Here is a 23,692-nt window from a genome sequence, read left to right as displayed (position 1 = left end):
TGAGACCCTGTCTCTAAATAAAATACAAAATAGGGCTGGAGATGTGGCTCAGTGGTTGAGTGCCCCTGAGTTCAATTCCTGGTACGCCCTCCTCCAAAAAAAAAAAAAAAAAAAAAAAAAAAAAAAGTTCTGTTGGAAAAAACATTGTATTGTAGGCAGTTTTAAAACCTGAGTTTTTTCTCTCTGAAGTGGCAGCCCTTTTCTTTCAACTTATTACACACTTCCTTTCTATTTGCATCCTCTTGGACAAACCTAACCACATGGCCATATCTATTGGCAAGGGAGGCTGGGAAATGTAACATAATGAGCTATGTGCCCCAACTAAGATGTATGTGAATGTCCAAAATGAGGAGAATGACTATTAGGGGGATAGCTAGCCATCTCTGCCACCCCCAGTTCCAGTGAAATCCAAAGCATTCTCTTCATTGTACTGCTCAGTTTCCAATCTAGGAAGATAATTCTTGAAGAAAAGAATCTGGAAACCATGCCCTGGTGATTCTAGGCCCTGAGATCTAGGAACCTGGTTGGGGAATAGTTTGCTATCTGTTTCTTCAAGAGAGGGATTCAGACATGCAGTCCCCAAACTTGGCTGGGAATGTGTACATCTGGACCATGGGGGTCACCTGCTCACTAGTTCAGGTGTCATGAAACACTGGCTTCCTTTGGGACCCCCTGGCTACCTCTTCTCAGGGCTAACTGTCTCAGGACAGTTGAAAAGGACAGTAGAGGAACTTGTTTTTGTTTTCTTCTTCCATTTCTATGCTTCATCATATTCAGGTATGTTCACTATTCAACTCTTGTCTTCCCCATCACCTTCTAGGGAAGCCAGACTCTCCTTTCATATGGTGGTGATGGTGGCTGGGTGGAGATGGTGGGCAGAGGCAGGTACTGGGGAAGAGAGGAAGCAATCATAACACCCATAAGGAGTCAGTTTTGGGCTTCAAACTTGTGTCTTGAGAGGTGGTAAGAAACCCAGTTGAGCAACCAGTGAGCTACATCCCCAGCCCTTTTTATTTTTTGTTTTGAGAGATGGTCTTGCTAAATTGCTGAGACTGGCCTTCAACATGAGATCTTCCTGCCTCAGCCTCCTGAGTAGCTGAGATTACTGGTGTGTAACGTTGCTCTAGGCAAAACCCAAATCATTTTGAGAGGACTTATATGAATGCCTGTATCAAGAAAATAGAATGTAAAGGACTCTGAACTCTTGAAGTGACTAGGTAAAACAGTACTTTCTGACTATGCCCACATGGGCATGGTTGTGTGATATGCTCTGTTATGTCCCCAGGGAGCTTATCCAAGTAATCCTCACAACAGTCCTATGGCACAGGCACTTTTGTTGTCCCCATTTTATGGGTAAAGAATTGGAGGCTCATAGAAAATAAAAACCTTTTAGGACTCAGGGAGTCCTGTGTGACCACAGATTCATGTGATTATCTGGCACAAGCTCACCTAACATGGGTCCCACTACTTGGGCCAGGTCGGCCAACCTCTTGGAGCTGAAGCCCCTGTCCCTCTCTTAGCTGTCTCCCACTCTGTCCTCATCCTTATTAGCTTGTGTGGATCCCTGGGCCAGGGGACCATGTCCTAGGGGTGTTCTGTCCACATATCTGTCTGATATTCCTGGGCCCTAAAAGCTTAATCCAAAAGAGATGAAATTTAAATGTTGCTTAAACCAAGATATCTGGCTGATGCTTGAACTCTCCATTACTATTAAACTTTGGGCAAGTGATTTGTCTTTTCTGAGCTTCTTTTTGCTCATCTGTGAAATAGGATACAATACTATTAGGCTACATTTGAGATTGTCACAAGCATTAACATGGGAAAGCATGAGGCCTGGAATAAACAACTGGAATAAATAATTTGATAACTGTTACTTTCCTTTATTCCCAGGTGTTCTGAAGACTTCTGCTGGAAATGTGTGTTCGTGTGTGTGTGTGTGTGTGTGTGTGTGTGTGTGTGTGTGTGTATGCGCGCATGTGCCCATGCCTAATAGTTAATTAATTCCTCAGATTCCTTCTAGACCTTTGTGGTGTTGAGAGTTCATCCTGGAACACTCTGCTCAGGCGTGGGGAGGGTTAGAGACTTGGGCATCCAACACCCACTTTCTGCCTCCCTGTATTCATGGATTTGTCAAGTCAAGACATTGGATATAGCATTTTATTGGCACACAGCAGGACAAGAATCTGTTGGAAGTCAGGGTCAGGATATGACCTTGCACCCCAGGGGACTGATTCCCTTAGCCAACAAAGGCTTCAGTTATTTTCAGGTTTTGCAGATGAAGTTGTGCGGGGTTCCTTCATGATGGAGGGTGACGTTGGTCTCTGATGGGAGGTGGAGGAGAAGGCAGAGCTGGGGAACAGAAAGGGATAGAGGATGAGGTTTAGGATGGCTCCTTACTCTCACCCTTGAGACAGCCAGACCCCTGCAGAGATACCTAAACTGACTCACAGAAACAGATAGCCCCATACTTTCCCCTCCCCAGATTCTACCCTCTTGAGCAATTCCGGGAAGCTGGAGTCATGGGAGACATTTGCCGGAAAAAATGCCTTCAGCTTCATTTGCAAAGTCACACTTGGCCCTGGGGATCCAAAAGGAAGCAGAAGTCAGAGCAGTGAACCTTTAAGGAGGCAGGCACCCTCCTGTGATATGCTTTCCCTCTTGGGGCAGGGTTTCATCCTGCTTTTTCAGAAGCTCAGCACTGAGGTGCCTCCATTTTTATTTCCCCAGAGGCGAAGAAGTCCCCCTCACCTTCTTCTGATTCTCCTTGCCCTGAGGACCCAGGTGTTCACCCTCTAGCACTCACCTGCTCCATATGAGCTGCCAAGAAGGGCCAGGAGGAGGAAGAGGGGCAGCACAGACCCCATTGTAGCCACCTTACAACTCTATTGTAAGGAAGAGATATCTGAAGTCCCAGGTGGCCTCTCCTTACCCTCAGTCCTTAGCACCTGTGTTTGGCAGAAAGGGTGTGGGGGTCTGGGCAACTGGATTTTCCAGTTCTCTCAGGAAGGTTTTGAGGACCCTGGAGAGGGCCATTCACTGGGCTCTTGGGGAAAGTAGAGTGGTTCCCTTGGAGATCCAGTGGTGCGATCTGTTTGTGTGCAGTGCAGCTTGTCTCCCACCCCTTCTCCATGTCTTCAAGCTTGGGGGGCAGGAAGAGGGAAATGGAGAGGGAAGCAGGGACCTAGGGAGGTGTCCTGCCTGCAGGTGTCTGGATCCCACCCAGGTCCAGCCTCTCATTAGGGATTAATTATTAACTACTGTTAATTGTCATCATTCCTGCCACCAAAGGGCTCAGGAATGTGGGCCCCAAAGGGAGGGGTGGATTAAGCCTGGCTTCTTCCTAAGCCCAGGTATCCTGCTTTCTAGGTGAGGATAATGGGGTAATGGGTAAACTTTCATCTTTGAATGTTTTGAGTTAGTTGCTCTAAAGCATCCTAGATACTCAGGTGGAGACACATTTCATCCACTATCCTCCCCCATTTCTGGGGATACTACATACTCCAACCAAGACCCAGGAGCACAGGCACGCAGGCAGAAGGGCAAGCACAGAGGGAGCTGGGGGCCTATCTAGTTTACTGCCTTTCTTTAAAAACCAGGAAACTAACTGCCCAGAGAGGGTTAATGACTTGCTAAAGTCACCTAGCAGGTCAGTAGCAGAGGGATTAGTCCCTCATGATGCTAGACACACAGGAACATGCTCAACAGACTGACACTCAAGTGACATCTAAACCCACTTGATCACACAGGGGCACAGGATCTGCATCTTCCTGTCTCTTCCCTGTGTCACCCTTTGCTCCTCCAAAAACAGTGGGACTGAGTGCTGAGGGGTAGAGGCAGAGGGACCACTGGGAAGAGTCAGGGAGAGAAGCCAAAAGCAAAGCAAGACCAGGGGAGTTGGAGAGAGGGAGGGAAGTTGGGGCGGGGGGGAGAGAGAGAGAGAGAGACTGCACCCTAAACCTGCAGTGAGACCTCCAGGGACTCACACGCTTCCTTGAGAAGCAGGAAGACCCAGTGGGAAGGAAAATGGGCAAAAAAGAGCAGCAGACATAGGAGGGGAAGAAGGGTGGACACAGAGAGATACACTAGGGTGTCTGGACCTTCCTGAGAGAGAAGCACCCTGTTTCTTTCCCAGCCGGTGTTCCCCTCTTTCACATAACCATAGCCAAAATGACTGTGTGCTAGGCTTATTACAAACACTATTTCCTTTAACAGTTATAATGACCCTTTGATTTATTTTGTGATGCTGGGAAAGGGCCGTGTGCTTGGTAGATAAGTGCTCTACCACTGAGCTATATCCTCAACTCTATAATGACCCTTTGTAGTGAGTCCCAGATCACCCCTGTTTATAGGAGGAGAATCTAAGACATAGATAGGATGCCCGAGGATCCACAGCTCAGCAGTGGTAGATGCCTGCACCGCAGACTCAGCCCCAAAGCTGAACTTCTGGAATTCAGAAATATGTACTTTGTGCCTGAACATGACAAGTGCCTTTCCTGGTGTACCTCTTCTTCCTTTGCCCCTTCTCTGCCAAGGGGACAGGAAGCTTTGCATGCTGCAGCTGACTAGGTGAGAGATTGAAACAGACTCAAAATCTCTCATACGGAGAATTAAAGCTCCAAATTGTTTTAATTTTTAAACTTATTTACACTGAGAATATAAACTACCCTGCGCCCTACCGACTTACTCTTTGGTCACACTGTCTAGCTAATCTACATATGTCTATTTCCTGTTGTTTGTTCTATTTTGCTGCCTCTGCTTATAAAAGCTTTCCTGGCTCTTAAATTTTCTGAAGATGGTGATTTGAAACATAAAAGTTTCCTCTATCTTCCTTCAAAGCTGGCTTTGAATAAAACTATTTTCTTGCCAGTTTGACTCCAAGTATTTGTGGAGCATGATGAGTGGTAAAACCTACCTGGTCCCACCCCCACCCAGTGCAGTAACAAGATAGCTCAGGTATCCAGTCTCCCACTCCACCCTGGGGTCGCCTGAAGGTCAGGTGCACAGTCCCCAGGCCTGATCATCTCTCCTTGCATCATCAACTCCCAAATCCTGCTTTCCTGAGGGACCTCTATGTTCTGACCCTCAGTAGTTGTACTTTTAGGAGTGAGAAGAGAACCTTAGGATAGTATAATTGGGACTGCCTGTTTTGAGGAGGGCTGAGCTGAGGACCAACTCTGGGGGGGGGGCGTAGGTTGCTAGTTCATGAAGAACTCATCCATTTAGAGAACTTAGGCTCAACTGCTGGCTCAGAGTGGGGATTCTTGTGCTCTAAGTGGAGCCCAGTAGTTTTCCAGGGCTTATTGTGGCTATACAAAAGCCTCTCTTCCTCAGCAACTTTGTGAAACCCTGTCTAAAAATAAAAAATAAAAGGACTAGGGATGAAACTCGTCGAAAAGAACCCCTGGGTTTAATCCCTAGTACAAAAAACAAAAAACAAAACAAAACAAACAAACAAACAAACAAACAAAAAAACAAAAGCAAGCAAACAAACAGCCCCGCAAACTCAAACCAAAACAAACTACAAACAAAACCAACAAAGGCCCATCTTACTGTTTTTCCATTCATCAACTTTTTCTTATGTTGGTGAATGTTGTACTTGCCTAAGTTGCCCCCCAGCATCCCCTGTCATGAAAACATTGATGTATGCATTCTTTCAGAAACTTGACCATTTTTTTAAAAATAACTTTTTAGTTGTCAGTGAAACTTTATTTTATTTATTGATATGTGATACTGAGAATCGAACCCAATGCCTCACACATGCCAGGCAAGTGCTCGGCCACTAAGCCTCAGTCTGAAACTTAAATCATTTTAATTCTCAAATTTAAGTCTACCATCCATCCCAAATTAATTGCTGTGTATGGAGTGAAGTAGAGAAAAATCAAGATTCATGAATTTTCCCTTCTGGTTATCCAGGCACCCAGAACCATTTATTTCAGACTCTCCCCTCTCCTCTCCTCAAGTTGCGAGAGTATTTCAATTAAGTCAAGTGACCAGATCTGTATGCATCTATTTCTGGGCTCTGTGCTGGCCTCTATCTGGCCATTCTTACCCCAGTGCCACAGTGCTTATTGACTGCTTTGTGGCAAACCCTGAGATCTGAGAATGTAGGCCCTCCACTTCTGTTTTTCTTTAAAATCATCTTGGCTATTTTCAGTCCTTAGATTTTTATAGAATCAGTTCAATTTCTTTTCTTTTTTCCCTTTTTGGTACTAGGGATGGAACTCAGGGGCACTTAACCAGTTTTTTTTTATTTTTTATTTTGAGATGGCGTCTTGCTAAATTCTTGGGCCTCCGGAGTTTCTGGGATTACAGGCATGTACTATCATGCCCGGCTAAAATCAGTTCAATTACTACCCAAAGCTCACTAGGATCTTGAGAGAGAATGCCCTAGAGATGATTTCTGCTTTGCTCTAGTTTGGATCTCTTTTAATCATTTCTTTCCCTCTGCCCACCTAGGATCTATCTCCTCCCTACAGACCATGGAACTGCCCCAATCATGCCAGGGACTTCTGCGTCAAGTGTGGTCATCTCGGAAGCTTACACTTCCACAGTGGCTGGAGTGGCCACCCTGTCTGCCGCTCTCAGCGTCCGGACCAGTGAGGCACTCTCACATCTGCTTGTTGCTTAATAACAGGGATAAGTCTGAGAAATGGGTCCTCAGGCAATCTTATCATTGTGTAAGCTTTATAGAGTGTACTTATGCAAGCCTAGATAGTATGGGTCAATCACTTGAGGTGGCCTCTTGGTGCAATCAAGAAATGTGTTAGGATTGGGGATGTAGCTCAGTGGTTCAAAAAAAAAAAAAAAAAAAAGCAGTAAACTGGAGATGTACATATCTGTTGCCAGCAAAACAAAGCAGACCATTTTACAATAAAGTAGAAGTACATGCTAAAATGATGATAAAAATATAGTAAATGCATAAACCAGTAGTACAGTTGTTGCTAATCATTATCAAGTCTTATGCACTAACTATAATTGTATGTGCTGTACTGTTTTGTTTTTTTTTTTGAGACAGGGTCTTGCTGTGTTTCTCAGGCTGGCTTTGAACTCCTAGACTCAAGTGGTCCTCTTGCCTCAACCTCTCTAACAGCTGGAATTATAGGTGTGTGCCACAGTGCCTGACTCCTGCTATGCTTTTATAAGTGGTGGTGTGACAGTACTTTATGCCATCATCACTACACACACATGTCAAATACATTGTGCTACCTTACAATGCTTACAACACCAGGTGGTAGGAATTTTTCATCTCCATCATAATCTTATGAGATCACCTTCATATATGTGGTTTGTCATTAACCAAAATGTCATAATGTGCCTGTATTAGGTGATTGTTTCTTCCAGTAAAATGTTGGTCAGGTCCATTCTCTCCCCCACTCTCCCCATTTTTTTTAAATTGATTCATTATAGTTACACATAATCATCAAGTCCATTCTCTCTTATTCCCCTGCAGCCACCCCTGGATTCTGGAGAGGAAGATGGTATGAGAAATAGAAAGTCCGCGATCCATTTTCAGAATATAGTATTTTAATTGGATCCAATTATAGCCATTTCAATTATAGCCTTTCCCTTTGCCCAATCCAATTTTAAAATTAACCAATTGCTAATTGAAACCCTGAATGTCTCCAATCAGAGTGAAGGGCTGCATTAGGTTAGGGATATAAACAGGTGAACTTCCCGTCCAGATGCGCTTGCTAGCCAGGTTCTGTAGCCGCTCCTTCTGTCAGAAGTAAACACCTTGCCTGCCCACCTTCCAGCACATGTTTGATTTCTTGCAGCACCTTGGTATTTCTAACAATGAGAACAGCCATTAGCATCTCCCTTCCACTGTATTTTGAGTTTATCTCCTCAGACAAATAATGCCTGTTATCTTATAGGGATCACAGTTCTCCTCCAACATGGGTCAGATTAAGAGCAGATGTCTGGTACCTGAAAGGTTTCCATCTTTCTTTTTTGTTGGTACTGGGGATTGAATTCAGGGGTGCTTAACCACTGAGCCACATCCCTGGCCCTTTTAATATTTTATTTTGAGACAGGATCTCACTAAGTTGCTGAGGCTGGTTTTGAACTTGCAATCCTCCTGTCTCAGCCTCCCAAGCTGCTGGGATTTCAGGCATGCACCACTGCATCTGGCTGGTCTTTCTTCTTCATGGCCCAATCTGTCTACCCAGGGCAGGAGGCACCCTTCCAGAGATCTTGTTCTCCTTCTGCCCCCTGTCTTCCTCTTTTCCTTCTGTTCATTCCTGATGCGCTTGGGGAGTCCATCACCCAAATAATCTGAGGACAGGAAATAAATGGAGGGAAGTTGGGACAACAGACTGTGGTATCTCCGAGGGACCAGAATCAGGAGAGGAAAAAGGAAGGCTGGGGCTCAGAGAAGGAGACTGCCCACCTGGGGACCCTCATTGCAGAAAGGCACAAGCTTGGGAGAGACAGAAGTAGAGCCTGAGATAAGGAGGAGGGTTCAGAAAAAGGAGAGAGGCAGATATCAGCAAGAATTCTGGGGAATGTCCAGCCAGGCAAGGTGGCACATGCCTGCAATCCCAGCAGCTCAGGAGGCTGAGACAGGGAGGATTGCAAGTTCAAAGCAAGCCTCAGCAGTGAGGCCCTAAGCAACTCATGGAGACCCTATCTCCAAATAAAATAGAATCAGTGGTTAAGCGCCCCTGGATTTAATCTGTAGTACACCCCCCCCCCCCGCAAAAAAAAAGTCTAGGGACCAGTAGACGTCTCCAGATGTTGAAGAATAGGTGACTGGGGCTTGTACTTAAGTCCTTTAACCTCAACTGCATTGCAGTTCTCATGCCAAAATGATAGGAGAGAATGGCAGAGGGAATGATGTCTTTTCGGACATTAGAGTCATGGAAAGAAAGAGAAGTCAGGGGGGCAGTAGAGATGTGGGAACTAGAGGACCTCCTTGCCTTGGTCACTGTCCCTATCTTTGTTCCTCAGGCATGAAGCCTCAGGAGAAGGGCTCTGTCATCGACTGGGGACATCATGCTGATAAACAGCAGTTGCCAACCTAATGTATGGAATCAAGAATGTGTGTGGCCCAATTTTGCCCCCAAGTCCAGTGGGACTGGAACCTGGTGGTTAGGACTCTGAGAAGAACAGGGGTTCAGGGAGGAGGATGATAGCTTAGAAGTGGGGAGGGGGACAACGAACCTGATCCAAGGGGCTGGGAGGAAGCACTGTCCTGGCAGGGGTGGAGATTTGGGGCCACTGAAAGAGGCTGGGCAGTGCCAATGGCTGATCAGTCCCTGGAGGCGCTAAACAATTCTAGGTAATGCAGACCCAAGATTTTTAAGTCATCCTATTCATCTCTCATCTCACAGGCTTTCCAGTTCCACAGGGAGCTGAATTTGGGGAGTGGTCATGGCTCTGTGACCTTCTATAGATATGACCATGAGCCATCTCTAGTTCACCAAATGAAGGGATGCGCCAGGATAGCTGAAAACCCCTACCCCATTGGATGTTTTGCAATCTTCATCCTCTCCCAGGAGCCCCTGTCCCATCTACCCTCTCTGGGGCCATTTATTACAGGTGGGTTCCTAGGTCACTGGGTCCCAGGTCTCTTCCATCAACAGTGCCAAGGAGGCCCAGGGAGGTCTGCAGTCACCACTGGGAGCTGGGATTCCAGTTCTGATTCCCCCTGCCCCCTGCTGTCATCCCCATGGACTGGGGGAAAGGCACCCACAGTGGCAGTTATCTCATCTGTAGACAGGAAGGGCCAGGGCTGGAAGGGCCAGAAAGCTTCCAGCCCTCATGGAGTCTGGGTCAGGGCAGCTGGAACCTTCACCCTTCACCCTTTCTCCCCATCCCCACCCCTCTCACCAGGTATCGGACAAGGTCCTTATCTGAGGACAATTTGATCCAGTCATCAGGGACACAGGAGCAGGTGTGGGGGGGCTCCCTTTCACCCTTCCTTTCTTAGGGAGCTCCCTCAGGTTGGATCCTGATCCCCTCCTACCCCCTGTTTCTCTCCCCTCAGGACCCATGAGGAACCTTGCCTTGTGGTGCTTCCTTACTAAATAAAATGGCACTCCCTCTATGGGTCTCCCAGCATGGGCTTTGTGGTCCCTAGGAACAGGCCAAGTCTGGTCTCTGCCACTCACTATGTATGTGATCTTGGGCAAGTCACTCCTTGATCCAAGATTTGTTTGTCCTGGGAAAATGAGGATGACATTGCCAACCTCATGGCTGTAATTCATAGGTGAGGTGTTTAGCACATGCTTCTATCAACAGAACTGCCGCGCCATTGGCAGTCTGTTTAGTGACTGGTCCCTCAGCCTCCAGCTTAGACACTGACTTTAAGAGATCATCCAGGGTCTCCATCTGCTTCTAGGTTCCTCCTCTCCAGGTGCCTAGGTCCTTTGGGTGGAGTCGCGGCTAAGAAAGGAGGGATTGTTTACTTATAAATGCTGATTAAAACTTATTCTGAAGGAGGAATCCTCAACCTCTGCATTATTGATGTGTTGAGATGGATCTTTATTTGTTGAGGGGCTGTTGTGAGCATTATAGGATGTTTAGCAGCCTCTCTGACCTCTACCCACTAGATGCCAGTAGGGCCCCTTTCCAAATTGTGACATGAATATCTCCAGAAACTGCCAGATGTCCTTTGGAAGGCAAATTGTTCCTTATAGAGAACCACTGTATTAGAGGTTGGGGGTCCCTGGAGAAATGGTGGGGTGAGAGGCCTGGCAGACAGAGGGTTGCCAATCACCCCCAAGTCCAGATGGAGTTGCCTGGGGAGTCCTGCCTCTGCCTCAGTCTCTCAACCTGTGAGATGCATTTCCTGAGAGGCAGGCTGCCCAGTTCTGAGCAGTCATTCTTTGGCCTGACTCCACAGAGCCTCATTAATCTCCCATTAATTGATTGTGAGCAGCTGACCTCTCCTCTGCCCACCCATTCCAGTCCTGCCTGGGGCTGAGGGACCAGTCATGCCAGGGAATATGAGGAGTCCACGTGATTAGCCCTCAGTCCTCTCGGGAGCCCTGCTGCCTGAGGCCTGGCCTCCTGCCCTCCAGGTCCTAGCCCTCTTCGCTCCCTCTGCCTGCTCCACTTCCCTCAGAAAGGCAGCTCCCACTCCACCCAGGAGTCTAAGCATGTATTGACTGACGGCCTCCTGTGTGCCAGGCGCTGTCCCAGGTGCTGGGGATACAGCACTGATGAAGGCCCACAGTGTGCAACATCAGCAGAGGCCCACAACAAGCAATAGAGAGAGGTGGTGGCTCCTGTCCAGCCCTGGGCACTATCACTGGGGAGACAAGTGACTATCTGTGAGCTAATGCTTACTTTAGGCAGAGAATAAAGAGGGAAGAGGAACTCCTGGGAACTCCTAGAAATGAGAGTTCTTCATTTCTGTATGTGTGTGTATGTGTGTGTGTGTGTGTGTGTGTGTGTGTGTGTGTGTGTGTGTGTAACCAGGAATTGAATCCATGGGACCTTAACAACTGAGCCACACCCCACTCTTTTATATTTCATTTGGAGACAGGGTCTCACTGAGTTGCTTAGGGCCTCACTAGGTTGCTGAGGCTGGTTTTGAACTTGCAATCCTCCTGCCTCAGCCTCCAGAGCTGCTGAGATTACAGGCGTGCACCACGGTGCTTGGCTAGGTCTGCATTTCTGATCAGGATAGATGGGGGCTTTGAAGCAAAGAGGAGGCTGCTGGGCTGAAGCGGTGGAGAGGGGAAGGGGTGGAGCAAAGGCAGAAGCCCCCATAGGCTGAACATTTCTGTCAAAGAGTTCAGCTTCTGTTACTCTGGGTGGCCTGAGCTGTATGCATCCCTGGAGAGCTGTGTGATGTGGGTTCCTGGACTCCATGTCTGTCTTGTCCTTGTCACTGTCTCCACTGTCCCCACAGCTTGTTGTATTGCCTTGGACATCTCGAATCACCATGTGGACCATGTGAGTGCTCTCTCCCTTTTGCTCTTTCACCTGGTCCTTGGAGACAGCTCCACCCAGAACAGAGTGACCATGTGTGAGCAAGGGGTGTGGAGCTTACTGACGTGAGAGATGTAGGAGGGTGAGTGTAAAGCTGTCGACAGATTGGAACATGAACCTCCTCCCAGAGCCCCAACCATCCTGTCCCCAGCTAGAACTCAGCCCTTCTAGAACTCAGCCATCTGCTCCCTGCCTCTTCAGGTGGGGTTCACCTCCACCCATAGCCCCTCCCCTCTGTTGGGGCTGGGTCAGGAGTCTGCCCCTCTTGGGTCCTTTTGCCTACCCTGGGATCCCACCCATTCCACAGTACCCTGGTACCTGGCTCTATGACACAACTGCTGCGGTCTCCTGTTATCAGGCCACCCCTGTGGGGTGTGGTAGCTCCATTTGTTTAAGGCTTAGTCCTGAGGGGCCCCAGCCCCCATGACGTCAGACTTGGCTTCATATAACAGGTCTGCAGCCATGGTCCCCAAACAGCTGCCCAGCTCTAACATGGCCCAGCCAGCCGGTGGCCTCCATTTCACTTTTGGCTTCCAGTGCTGCCTCCTCTTTCTTCTAACTCCTTGGGAGGCAGGTAAGATAACTGCAGGGTTAAAAGGAGTCACAGTTACACAGTGGGATGGAACTCAGAGAGGGATTGTCTCTTGATTCATAAGGTTGGATGAATAAGCATATAAATGAATGAGGGATGTGGGGGACGGATTGCTGTGTACAGTTGTCTGGGGCATTCACTGCTCAAGTTTGCCAGTTAAGGGGTGTAGGAAATGAAATCCAGTCTGCTCTTTAAGGCCTGGCCTACAGAGCTGCACCTACCCAAAGCGGGCAGGAGTTTGGACCCACTTTTCTTTGTACTGGGAATTGAACCCAGGGGTACTTTACCACTGAGCTACATTCCCAGTCCTTTTTAATTTTGGGACAGGGTCTAACCAAGTTGCAGAAGCTGGCCTGAAACTTGTGATCCTCTTGCTTCAGTCTCCTGAGTAGCTGGAATTATAGGCATTCGTCACCGTACCCAGAGGGACCTGACGTTCATTGAGTACCTGTTTCACACAAGCAGCTCACAGGTGCTCATGATACTTCATCTCACTTCACCTTCTCAACATGAGGAGATTTACTAACATCCTATCTTCTAATTGAGGAGAATGAGATGCAGAGATCTAAAGGGCTTGCCCAAGGTCACAGGACTAGAGAGGGGCAAGCAGGAACTCTACCACTCCACACTGCCAGCTGCATGGGGTGGGAGGTGGGGTGAATTTCTCTCCTGAGAATGCTGTTATGTTCAGACTTAGGTTCTTGTCCTGACTCTGGGTCACTTAGCTCATCTGGACCTCTACTCCACCTGTAAAATGGGAAGGACACTGCCAGTCAATACCCTGAGCTGGTGCTTATTCAGCATTTGCTCTGTACCAGGTATTGTTCTAGGCACTTCATCCGTATTTACTTATTTAATTCTCACTGCAACTCAACAGGATTCTGTCCCCATCTTACAGCTGGGAAGCATACCAAGGCTTTGATGAGAAAATGAGCATGGAAAAGTATTTAATGAGCAAAACAGATCCTATGGAATAAGATGAAATTGCTTAATTGGTTCATTTGCCTTAATTAAGAAGCAGTTCTGGATCTGGACCAGGGAGCAGAGATACCAAACCCAGGTGTGGTTTGGAGGGGCTTGAGTGATCAGGAGGAGGGACTTCATGAGGTAGACGTGTGACAATATGTCAATTCATAGAGAGTGTCTACATCTGGGATAGAGTCAGCAAAGGTGGAGGTGGTGGTGACCCCAAACCAGAGCTGGGGATGTGGAGTCTGAGATGCTTCGGGCAGGTTCTGGGGCACAGCAGGCAGTGTATTCCTCCAATAATGTTTGACTGGGGGTAGTATTAGAGGAATGCTCCTTCCCTGAGCTCAGTGTCCTATTAGGGCCAGAGAGGCAGGGGCTGAGGAATCTTCAAGCTGACTCTGACAGGTTCCACAGTGCATTCTATCCATGCCCTGACTTCATGCCTGTCCCCTTTACTTGAAGGGTCTGGGAAGCACCAGAGCTGCCCTCAGCCTCCCTGTCCCCATCCTGCTTACCTGTCTTCCTATTCTGACAGTTGTTCTCTATACCTTTTGGCTTGCTGTAGCTCAGAGAAGAGGAACCTGTATAGGGCACAGGGGATTGAGTCATGAATCAATGACACACAGCCCTGGCAGGGAAATTTGCTCTAGGGCAAGAGGCAGGGCACAGGCGCAGGTCAGAGGAGCAGCAACTGAGCCTCTGGGTCCTGTGGGTGCAGCCTGGGAGGTGCCTGCTACAGCTTGGCCGGGAGGGATGGAGAGTGAGGATGGAAGGAAACAGAAGGAGATGGGGTCTTAGAATCTACAGAGCAGTGGGTGATATGGGGAGGGTTTGAGGCTGGTATCAGGGTGGGATAGGGACCGAGTGGGTCTCAAGGCCATGGCTGTGTCCAGTAGTCATGCTGGATGTGGCACGAGGGGGAGACTCCTGGGATGGATGAAGCCCTTGCCACAAAGTTCTGGGGTGCCCCCTGGCATTTGTCTGCAGGACTAGTCAATACCCACTCAGCTATAGTGATAAATAAAACAAATCAAAATCCCTGCTACGGTGGGAATTAAACTGCATTTATTGTGTACTGGAGAGGGACAAGTGCCAGGTTGCTAAAATGCAGCAGGAGAAGTGGCTCGGGAATGCAGGCCACTGCCATTGTGGAGAGGGTGGTCCAGGTTGGCCTCCGAGGTGTATGGAACAGGTGGGTCAGAGGAGAAACTTGGGCTGCTGCAGGCAGGTGTGCAGGGCCACAGGCTCAGATGTAAAGACAACAACTCAAATTCAATACATAATTAAAGAGACTGCTATGCTCCATGCTTCCTTTGGCTCTCATGTTAAGCTGGTGCAGTCAGCATCATTGTTATTTATATTTGAGGACATGAGACTTCAGAGCATGTTAGTGACTTGATCAAAGATGCAAAGCTGATGAGGGACACAGCCTGGACTCTAGCCCCGTCCTCCAATTCTTTAAGGCCAGTGAAATTTGTCACTCTGCATTGCTACCTGCTCTTGTATGCATTCAACAGATATTCATTCCTTATAATGTTAAAAAGCATCTGGGGTATAGTAGAAAATTTCCTCACCTATATGAATCGCTTTTCCCTACCTGTAAAATTAATTGTAAGATTATAATTCTTACTTTATGGGTTTGAGGGAAAGATTAAATAAACAAATATGTGGATACTATACTTCAGGGGTTCTAAAAATGTTAGAGACAGCTTGTACTGATGTCTAAGTTGTGCACTGTGGTCATAACTAGTAAAAGACTATGCTGGGGAGCCCAGAATGTGTGTTCAAATTCTGGCTGCACTTTTTATTTCCTGGGTGTTCTTAAAGAGATTATTTAACCACTCTGAACCTTGTTTCTTCATGTATGAATTTGGGAGAATACTAAATAGTTCTCAACATGAAAGGATTCTTGTGAAAAGTAGGTAATTTAGTGTTTGTTCTTACATAGTAGGCCATGCATGTCTCATAGTAAATGCTCAAGAAACGTTGGCTGTTGCTATTGCTGAGAGGGCTGTGTATAAGTCACTTGTCCTCCATGAAACTCTTGGTTCTCAGATGTGAAACAGGAGAGGTTGTCAGCATGTAAGAAACCCTGTAAGGGTTGGAAGGTATATCATCATATAAGAGAATGCCGAAAGAGAAGATCTGTGGTGTAACCAGTCAAGCACCAGGCCTAGTGAGTTAGCTTTCTGTTACTGTAAAAAGAAAATTGAGATAATAAACTTATGAAGAAGAAAGGTTTATTTTGGTTCACAGTTTTGAAGGGTTGAGTAAAGACCAACTAGATTCATCGCTCTGGGCCTGTGGTGGCCTATTGTGGTGGGAGCATGCGGTAGAGAAAAACCATTTACCTCATGACCAGGAATGACAAAGAAGAGGCTGTGGTCCCACGGATCCCCTTCAAGGGTACACCATCAATGAATGGAAGACTTTCCACCAGGCCCCACCCCTAAAGGTTTCATCACGTCCTATTGGGGCACCAAGCTAGGGACCATGCCTTTGAAACACGAACCCTCGGGGGACTCCAGATCCAAGCTATGGCACCTAGAAAGGTACCCAATACATGATAACTATTATTAAAATTTTTGCCAAGGGAATGAGAATGCCATTGGCGAAGTGGAGTGATAGGCTGATAATTCAGCCCTTCTCCTTTCCCCCAACCTTAATTCCCTTTAGGGACTTGGGTTTCTCTCTGAACTCTTGCCCCTTTCTTGTCCCACCTGTTATTCTTTCAAAGGCTGAGTTCCCCAACCCCTGATTCTCCTCATCCGCAGAGAGGTGGGTGGAAATGGTCTCCTGTGGCTGGGAACAGCTCCAGGTTCTGGTTGCCACCTTGAGCTAACAGACACTGGAAATCTCAGTTATGTAATAGCATGATCTCCCTTGTTCTTTGGTGATCTCCTGGTTCTCACTTTTCAGGCCAGATATCAGGGACGTGTCCTCTGTCCCCATCTGGTTGTTTTCCCATAGAATTAAAGTCCATATCTGCTGATTGATAGGGATGTTTTCCTTCACACCCTGTCCTTAAACATAGTTAGTTCCTCCCAGAATACAGCTACCTCATTCACTCCTATCAGGACCCCCAAGGAGCTACTTTTCCCTTCCTTGGAAAGAGTATTTCATTTCATAATTCTGTAAAGGAGCACCTGCGAGGCCAAGTGACAGTCAATCCCTGCTCTCAAAGCCTTGTAAGTTGATAGGCATGGTTGGAAGTAGATGTTAACGGGTTCAAAACAAATGTAGATTTGCCTGAGTTCTGACCTCTGGGCGGTGGTCCTTTCCACTTGCTAGTCGGCAGAGGTATCCTCTCCTGCGCGCTTCAGGCCCCACGGTTCGCCACCTCTGAGATTGTCACGGGGCTCTTGGAAGCCCAAGACTGTCCTGGGGGCACATCTAGCGCTGTCCTCCAGCTTCTTTAGCAGCAGATGGATTTCCATGGTAACAGCTGGTAGGGAAAAATGGTCGTGCTTTCGGTGCCTGCTAAAGTCATTGTGATCTCGTTAGATATCGAAGAACATTTTATTTCCTTACATTAAAGAAAATGTTAAAGAGTATCTGCAGACACATTGGGAAGAGGAGGAGTGCCAATCTTTTTGAGAAAACAGGTTGAAGAAAATGCCCACGTGGACGGGGCTGTTCCAATACCTGCAGCTTCTGGGAGTGGGGTAGATAACTTGTGCTGGCAGATGTCTCTGGACCCAAAGACCACAGCGCTCAACTGCAGGGTCACCTGTGGAGGGCAGCATTCATAGCTGGGTGCATGAAAGCAGAGTTTTTTGAAGATGTAGTTCCAGCAGTCAGGAAGTGGAGGGAAGCTAGAATGAAGGTGTTCATCTATTCTTCTGAAAGTGTAGAGGCTCCAAAACTATCATGTGGGCATTCTACAGGGGGAAATATTATTGAGCTTTTGGATGGTCACTTTGACACCAAGACTGGACAGAGTGGAGAGTCAAAGTTATAGAAAGATTGCAAACAGCATTGGAGGTCCAACCAATCACATCTTGTTTCTAAGACGTGTGATTTTTAGAAGCCAGTGTTGCTGGAGAAGCACGTGTGCATGCAGCTGGGGCGGTGACAGCTGGCAATGCAGGATTGACAGATGATGAGAAAACTTCCTACAGCCTCTCACATCCCTCAGTGAACTATACCTGCCTCCCTCAGCACAGAGGACTATTTCTACAGAAGACCAACTGTTCCTCAGAGTTGTCCCCCAAGTGTCTGGTTTTATTCTAATGGTAAAGTAATTTGGGCTGGGGATGTGGCTCAAGCAGTAGTGCACTCGCCTGGCATGCGTGCGGCCCGGGTTCGATCCTCAGCACCACATACAAACAAAGATGTTGTGTCCTCTGAAAATAAATATTAAAAAAAATTCTCTCTCTCTCTCTCTCTCAAAAAAATTTAAAAAATTAAAGTAATTTACTTACATAGACATATATATGTGTGCCAGTATATGCATGTGTATGCTCATTAACTTTCATGAGCACATAGTGAGAAAAAAAAAAGTCTTCAGTTCAGTGAAAATGAGACTTATGTAAAGACGCTCTAGATGTAGAAATAGTTCGAAACTATAACACCAACCTTATTGAGGGCAAAGTGTAGGTGATAGAAGAAAATACAAATCAAATGTGTTATGATTATCAAATCCTATACCAAAATGAGATATTAGTTTTGAAAATTATTCCGGCGCCTACTATTTTAAATACTGGAAATACTTCAGAGACATTCTTAATAATTCATTGCCCTTGTTTAATAGTGAGTGGGAAAATTTACAAGCTGTATTTCCTATTTGCCTCCCTTGGGACAAAAGATAAAGGTATTTGTTTCTATTGCCAAACAGCAAAATTAGGAAAGAAAATTCACTTGAATCTTGATCAGTCAAGTATTTGTTACTTAAGAAGAAAATTACTAATCATGTGGCACCCATAGCCAGCACTTGCCTTATCAATGAAAAAGGTATGCTGATATAACAGCTAAAAAAGAAATATGGTTCTTAATGTTCAACAAAATGATTCTAATTCTACTGGTTGTTACCAGTTGCCTTTCTAACTTTATCTTACACAGTTTAAGAATATATATTAATTGCTACTTACTATTTTTTAAAATAAAGTTTTGCTGAAATTAGTTATTAGCACCAAGAAGAGCCCTAATATGTAATATTTCCCCATTGAATGTGAGAAATGTAAATTTTATAACAGCATTATTTACCTAGGTTCAATTCTAATAGAATTACATGTCAGTTTTCTGTTGTAATTAATAAAAGCATTCTCTTCTTTCAGTTTTATAGAGGTTCTTGAACTATATCACATACTACCATAATCAAGACAAATTCAGATTGAAGAAAATTTTTTAAAATAAGAATTGTATTTTATTTTTGTCTTAATTATGTGTATGATGTATGTGTTTTAATGAAGTGCCAACAGAAAAAATTGTTAACTGGCATTTGAATTATGTATACATATATGGTTCCTATTTCATCTGGGCTGTAAGCATTCAATATATTAGTGGGATTTCTTATGCTTTTGAGAGTCTTATGTTTGAAGTATTTCAGATAATGCTTGAAGGAGGCAATTATGTTTTAATGAATCCTGGAGGGATAATTTTAGGAAGCTTCAAATAAGGAAAAGAAAAAGTTATAGAAAGATTGATCTTCTAGTAGCTAATTTAAAGAATCTAAAGACTACGAAATATAGAAGAGTAGAAAAATAGAAATGAATATAAGAAATCTTAAAAATGGGAGTAATTTGTAAATAATGGCAAAATCACAAATGATCATAAAAGGATGAATTTATTTTTTGACTGGTAAAAGTGGATTCTTTATTTAAAAAAAAATGGTACATGTGAGAAACATGCTCACCTCTCCAAACTCAAAGAATGGATGAAGAGACAAGAGACACAGCAAATAGTGATGTTTCACTTTGATGATGATCTTGCAAGATTGGGTGTCTTGCAAGACAAGGTGTCTCAGAGAGAGCGGGCACACACAGTTTGGATACATCCAGCATCTTACCTGTAGAGTTCAAGGTCCCTTGCCCAATTCCTCATTGTCTGAGTATTATGGGTGTATACAGTCTTCCCCAACATCACCTAAGTTTTATTTGCAGTGTCCTATTGGGTTATATAAAGGCGCATAATTTTAGTTGTTCCCATATCCCTTTGTTGTCTCATGGCAGGAAAGCCTTCTTGGGTGAATGCATTCTAACCCTTAGGCAGCTCTTAACTTCTTTACCTAAGTTACTATATTTTTTTTTATTAGTTGCGCATGACAATACAATGATCTTGACATATCATACATTTGAATCAGGGTATAATTTCTCATTTTTCCAAGTGTACAGGTTGCAGAATCACATTGGTTATACAGACACGTATATTCATACAGCAATACTAGTGTCTATTTTATTCTGCTGCCCTTCCTATCCTCCCTTCCCCTCCCCTAAGGATGAATTTTTTAAAATACAGCAAATGTAATAACAACTTGAAGGTAACAGGAAAGAGTAATGGACTATTTTGAGAAGCTAAATGAAGCTAGATCTTATCCACTTAAAGGAACCAGAAAAGATGCCAGAAGGATGTGTGATTGAGGGCCTAGAAACAAACGTGGGAAAGGAGTAAGGTGGCATTTTTGCTGGAGGCACAGCCTGAGTAAGAGTTTGAAGCTAGAGGTAAGAATGGGGATTAGATAGCACAGTGTTCTTTCTTTTCTTTTCTTTTCTTTTTTTTTTTTTTTTGTGGTACTGGGAGTTGAACTCAGGAGTATTTAACCACTGAGCCACATCTCCAGCACCCCTCATCCCATTTTTTTGGGGGTATTTTATTTAGAGACAGGGTCTCACTGAATTGCTTAGGACCTTGCTATGTTGCTGAAGCCAGCTTTGAACTCATGATCCTACTGCCTCAGCCTCCTGAGCCACTGGGATTACAAGCATGTGCCACTGTAACTGGCTGATAGCATGGTATTCTGAGGAGACTAGATGGGAGACACATCTCGAGGAACCAAGAATCCCTAGAAATGAAGGGAGACAGGGAAGAACTCATGGGAAATTTCTTATTTGCCTCTCTTCCTCCACAGGTGCCTCATTTCAAGAACTTCAGAAAACTGGTGAATCGCCAACATCTGACCATTTATTCCCCCTCAATCCAGGCCTTATTTATAATACTCCCTCTAACCACAATCCTCCACATACAGGACAAAGGCCTCCAGACTTCCCTAAATCTATAGAAACCCATAAGCCAAAACACAAGTGCAACACCACACACCCTTCCAAAGCAATTCACAAGCCTACAAACAACTCCAAAACTCTAGACAATGAAAGCTCTGGAGTTCATCACAAAGGTCCCTCCACTTCTGAACAAAACACCACTAATCAGAGAAAAGACTCAATTATTCGAAATGGACGGGATGTCAATCCTGACTCCGCCAACCCACCAAAAGGACTGTCTGATGGAAGACACCCAACCTCAGCACCCAAGAGAACAACAACTTGTAGGACCACAAAAAGCAATACAAGAGTAACAAGAAACAGAGCTACAACTGTAAGACCTGTGGAGACAACCATCAGTACTTTAGATAAGAAAAGTACCACTCCACGTGAAGCCACAATTCCTTCCCATAGCTCAGTCACTTCAGAGATGAACAAAAAAACTATGGTTTCATCAGAAAAAACCACAAAAGCCATGATGCCAGCATACACTACAAGAAATGAAGGAAAGACCACAACAGCTCATGAGAAGGCCACAGGGGCCCATGTCACACCTACAGAACATGGAGGACAGACCACATCAGCCCATGAGAAGGCCACAGAGACCCACATCATACCTATAGAACATGGAGGACACACCACATCCACCCATGAGAAGGTCACAGGGGCCCATGTCACACCTACAGAACATGGAGGACAGACCACATCAGCCCATGAGAAGGCCACAGGGGCCCAAGTAATACCTACAGAACATGGAGGACAGACCACATCAGCCCATGAGAAGGCCACAGGGGTCCACGTCACACCTACAGAACATGGAGGACAGACCACATCCGCCCATGAGAAGGCCACAGGGGCCCAAGTAATACCTACAGAACATGGAGGACAGACCACATCAGCCCATGAGAAGGCCACAGGGGCCCACGTCACACCTACAGAACATGGAGGAAAGACCACATCTGCCCACGAGAAGGCCACAGGGGCCCAAGTAACACCTACAGAACATGGAGGAGAGACCACATCAGCCCATGAGAAGGTCACAGGGGCCCAAGTAATACCTACAGAACATGGAGGACAGACCACATCTGCCCATGAGAAGGTCACAGGGGCCCATGTCACATCTATAGAACATGGAAGACAGACCACATCAGCCCATGAGAAGGTCACAGGGGCCCATGTCACACCTACAGAACATGGAGAACAGACCACATCAGCCCATGAGAAGGTCACAGGGGCCCACGTCACATCTACAGAACATGGAGGAGAGACCACATCTGCTCATGAGAAGGCCACAGGGGCCCAAGTAACACCTACAGAACATGGAGGACAGACCACATCTGCCCATGAGAAGGCCACAGGGGCCCACGTCACATCTACAGAACATGGAGGAGAGACCACATCTGCTCATGAGAAGGCCACAGGGGCCCATGTCACACCTACAGAACATGGAGGACAGACCACATCTGCTCATGAGAAGGCCACAGGGGCCCACGTCACACCTACAGAACATGGAGGAGAGACCACATCAGCCCATGAGAAGGTCACAGGGGCCCAAGTAATACCTACAGAACATGGAAGACAGACCACATCAGCCCATGAGAAGGTCACAGGGGCCCATGTCACACCTACAGAACATGGAGGACAGACCACATCCACCCATGAGAAATCCACAGGGGCCCATGTCACACTTACAGAACATGGAGGACAGATCACATCTGCCCATGAGAAGGTCACAGGGGCCCATGTCACATCTATAGAACATGGAAGACAGACCACATCAGCCCATGAGAAGGTCACAGGGGCCCATGTCACACCTACAGAACATGGAGGACAGACCATATACGCCCATGAGAAGACCACAGGGGCCCACGTCACACCTACAGAACATGGAGGACAGACCACATCAGCCCATGAGAAGGCCACAAGGGCCCATGTCACACCTACAGAACATGGAGGACAGACCACATCAGCCCATGAGAAGGCCACAGGGGCCCATGTCACACCTACAGAACATGGAGGACAGACCACATCAGCCCATGAGAAGGCCACAAGGGCCCATGTCACACCTACAGAACATGGAGGACAGACCACATCAGCCCATGAGAAGGCCACAGGGGCCCATGTCACACCTACAGAACATGGAGGACAGACCACATCAGCCCATGAGAAGGCCACAGGGGCCCATGTCACACCTACAGAACATGGAGGACAGACCACATCAGCCCATGAGAAGGCCACAAGGGCCCATGTCACACCTACAGAACATGGAGGACAGACCACATCAGCCCATGAGAAGGCCACAGGGGCCCATGTCACACCTACAGAACATGGAGGACAGACCACATCAGCCCATGAGAAGGTCACAGGGGCCCATGTCACACCTACAGAACATGGAGGAGAGACCACATCAGCCCATGAGAAGGTCACAGGGGCCCATGTCACACCTACAGAACATGGAGGACAGACCACATCAGCCCATGAGAAGGCCACAGGGGCCCATGTCACACCTACAGAACATGGAGGACAGACCACATCAGCCCATGAGAAGGCCACAAGGGCCCATGTCACACCTACAGAACATGGAGGACAGACCACATCAGCCCATGAGAAGGCCACAGGGGCCCATGTCACACCTACAGAACATGGAGAACAGACCACATCAGCCCATGAGAAGGCCACAGGGGCCCATGTCACACCTACAGAACATGGAGGACAGACCACATCTGCCCATGAGAAGGTCACAGGGGCCCATGTCACATCTATGGCTTTGATATCCCCTACATCTGGGGTGCGCCTGAGTTCCATCCTGTCAGAAGCCCCAGGCAATAAGAGCCATTCAAACCAGAATAATGGTGGCTCACAGGCAGGTCTCCATGCTGGAGAGACAGGAGAGAATGGTTCATTCCCTCCATGGGCCATAGTTATTGTGGTCCTGGTGGCTGTGATTCTTCTGCTGCTGTTCCTTGGCCTCATCTTCTTGGTAAGGGCAGTGGTG

At 46.5% G+C, this 23,692-nt stretch overlaps 1 protein-coding gene and 1 pseudogene across 1 annotated transcript; one reads left to right on the top strand and one right to left on the bottom strand.

The window, feature by feature from the left end:
• Positions 1–2,262: 2,262 nt before the first annotated feature.
• On the bottom strand, positions 2,263–2,864 carry Sfta2 (surfactant associated 2). The gene is made up of 3 exons (XM_076857993.1): positions 2,804–2,864; positions 2,490–2,578; positions 2,263–2,349 (listed from the first exon to the last, which is right to left on the bottom strand). Exons 1-3 carry the CDS (start codon positions 2,862–2,864, stop codon positions 2,263–2,265), a joined length of 237 nt encoding a protein of 78 aa, XP_076714108.1.
• Positions 2,865–16,959: 14,095 nt separating this feature from the next.
• Positions 16,960–17,745, top strand: LOC143401694 (enolase-phosphatase E1 pseudogene; annotated as a pseudogene).
• Positions 17,746–23,692: the final 5,947 nt, after the last annotated feature.

This window comes from Callospermophilus lateralis, chromosome 6, assembly GCF_048772815.1.
Source record: "Callospermophilus lateralis isolate mCalLat2 chromosome 6, mCalLat2.hap1, whole genome shotgun sequence".
In the NCBI taxonomy this organism is placed as follows: domain Eukaryota; kingdom Metazoa; phylum Chordata; class Mammalia; order Rodentia; family Sciuridae; genus Callospermophilus; species Callospermophilus lateralis.
Note: the sequence above shows the minus strand (reverse complement) of the source record. Positions and strands in the feature narration are given on the sequence as shown.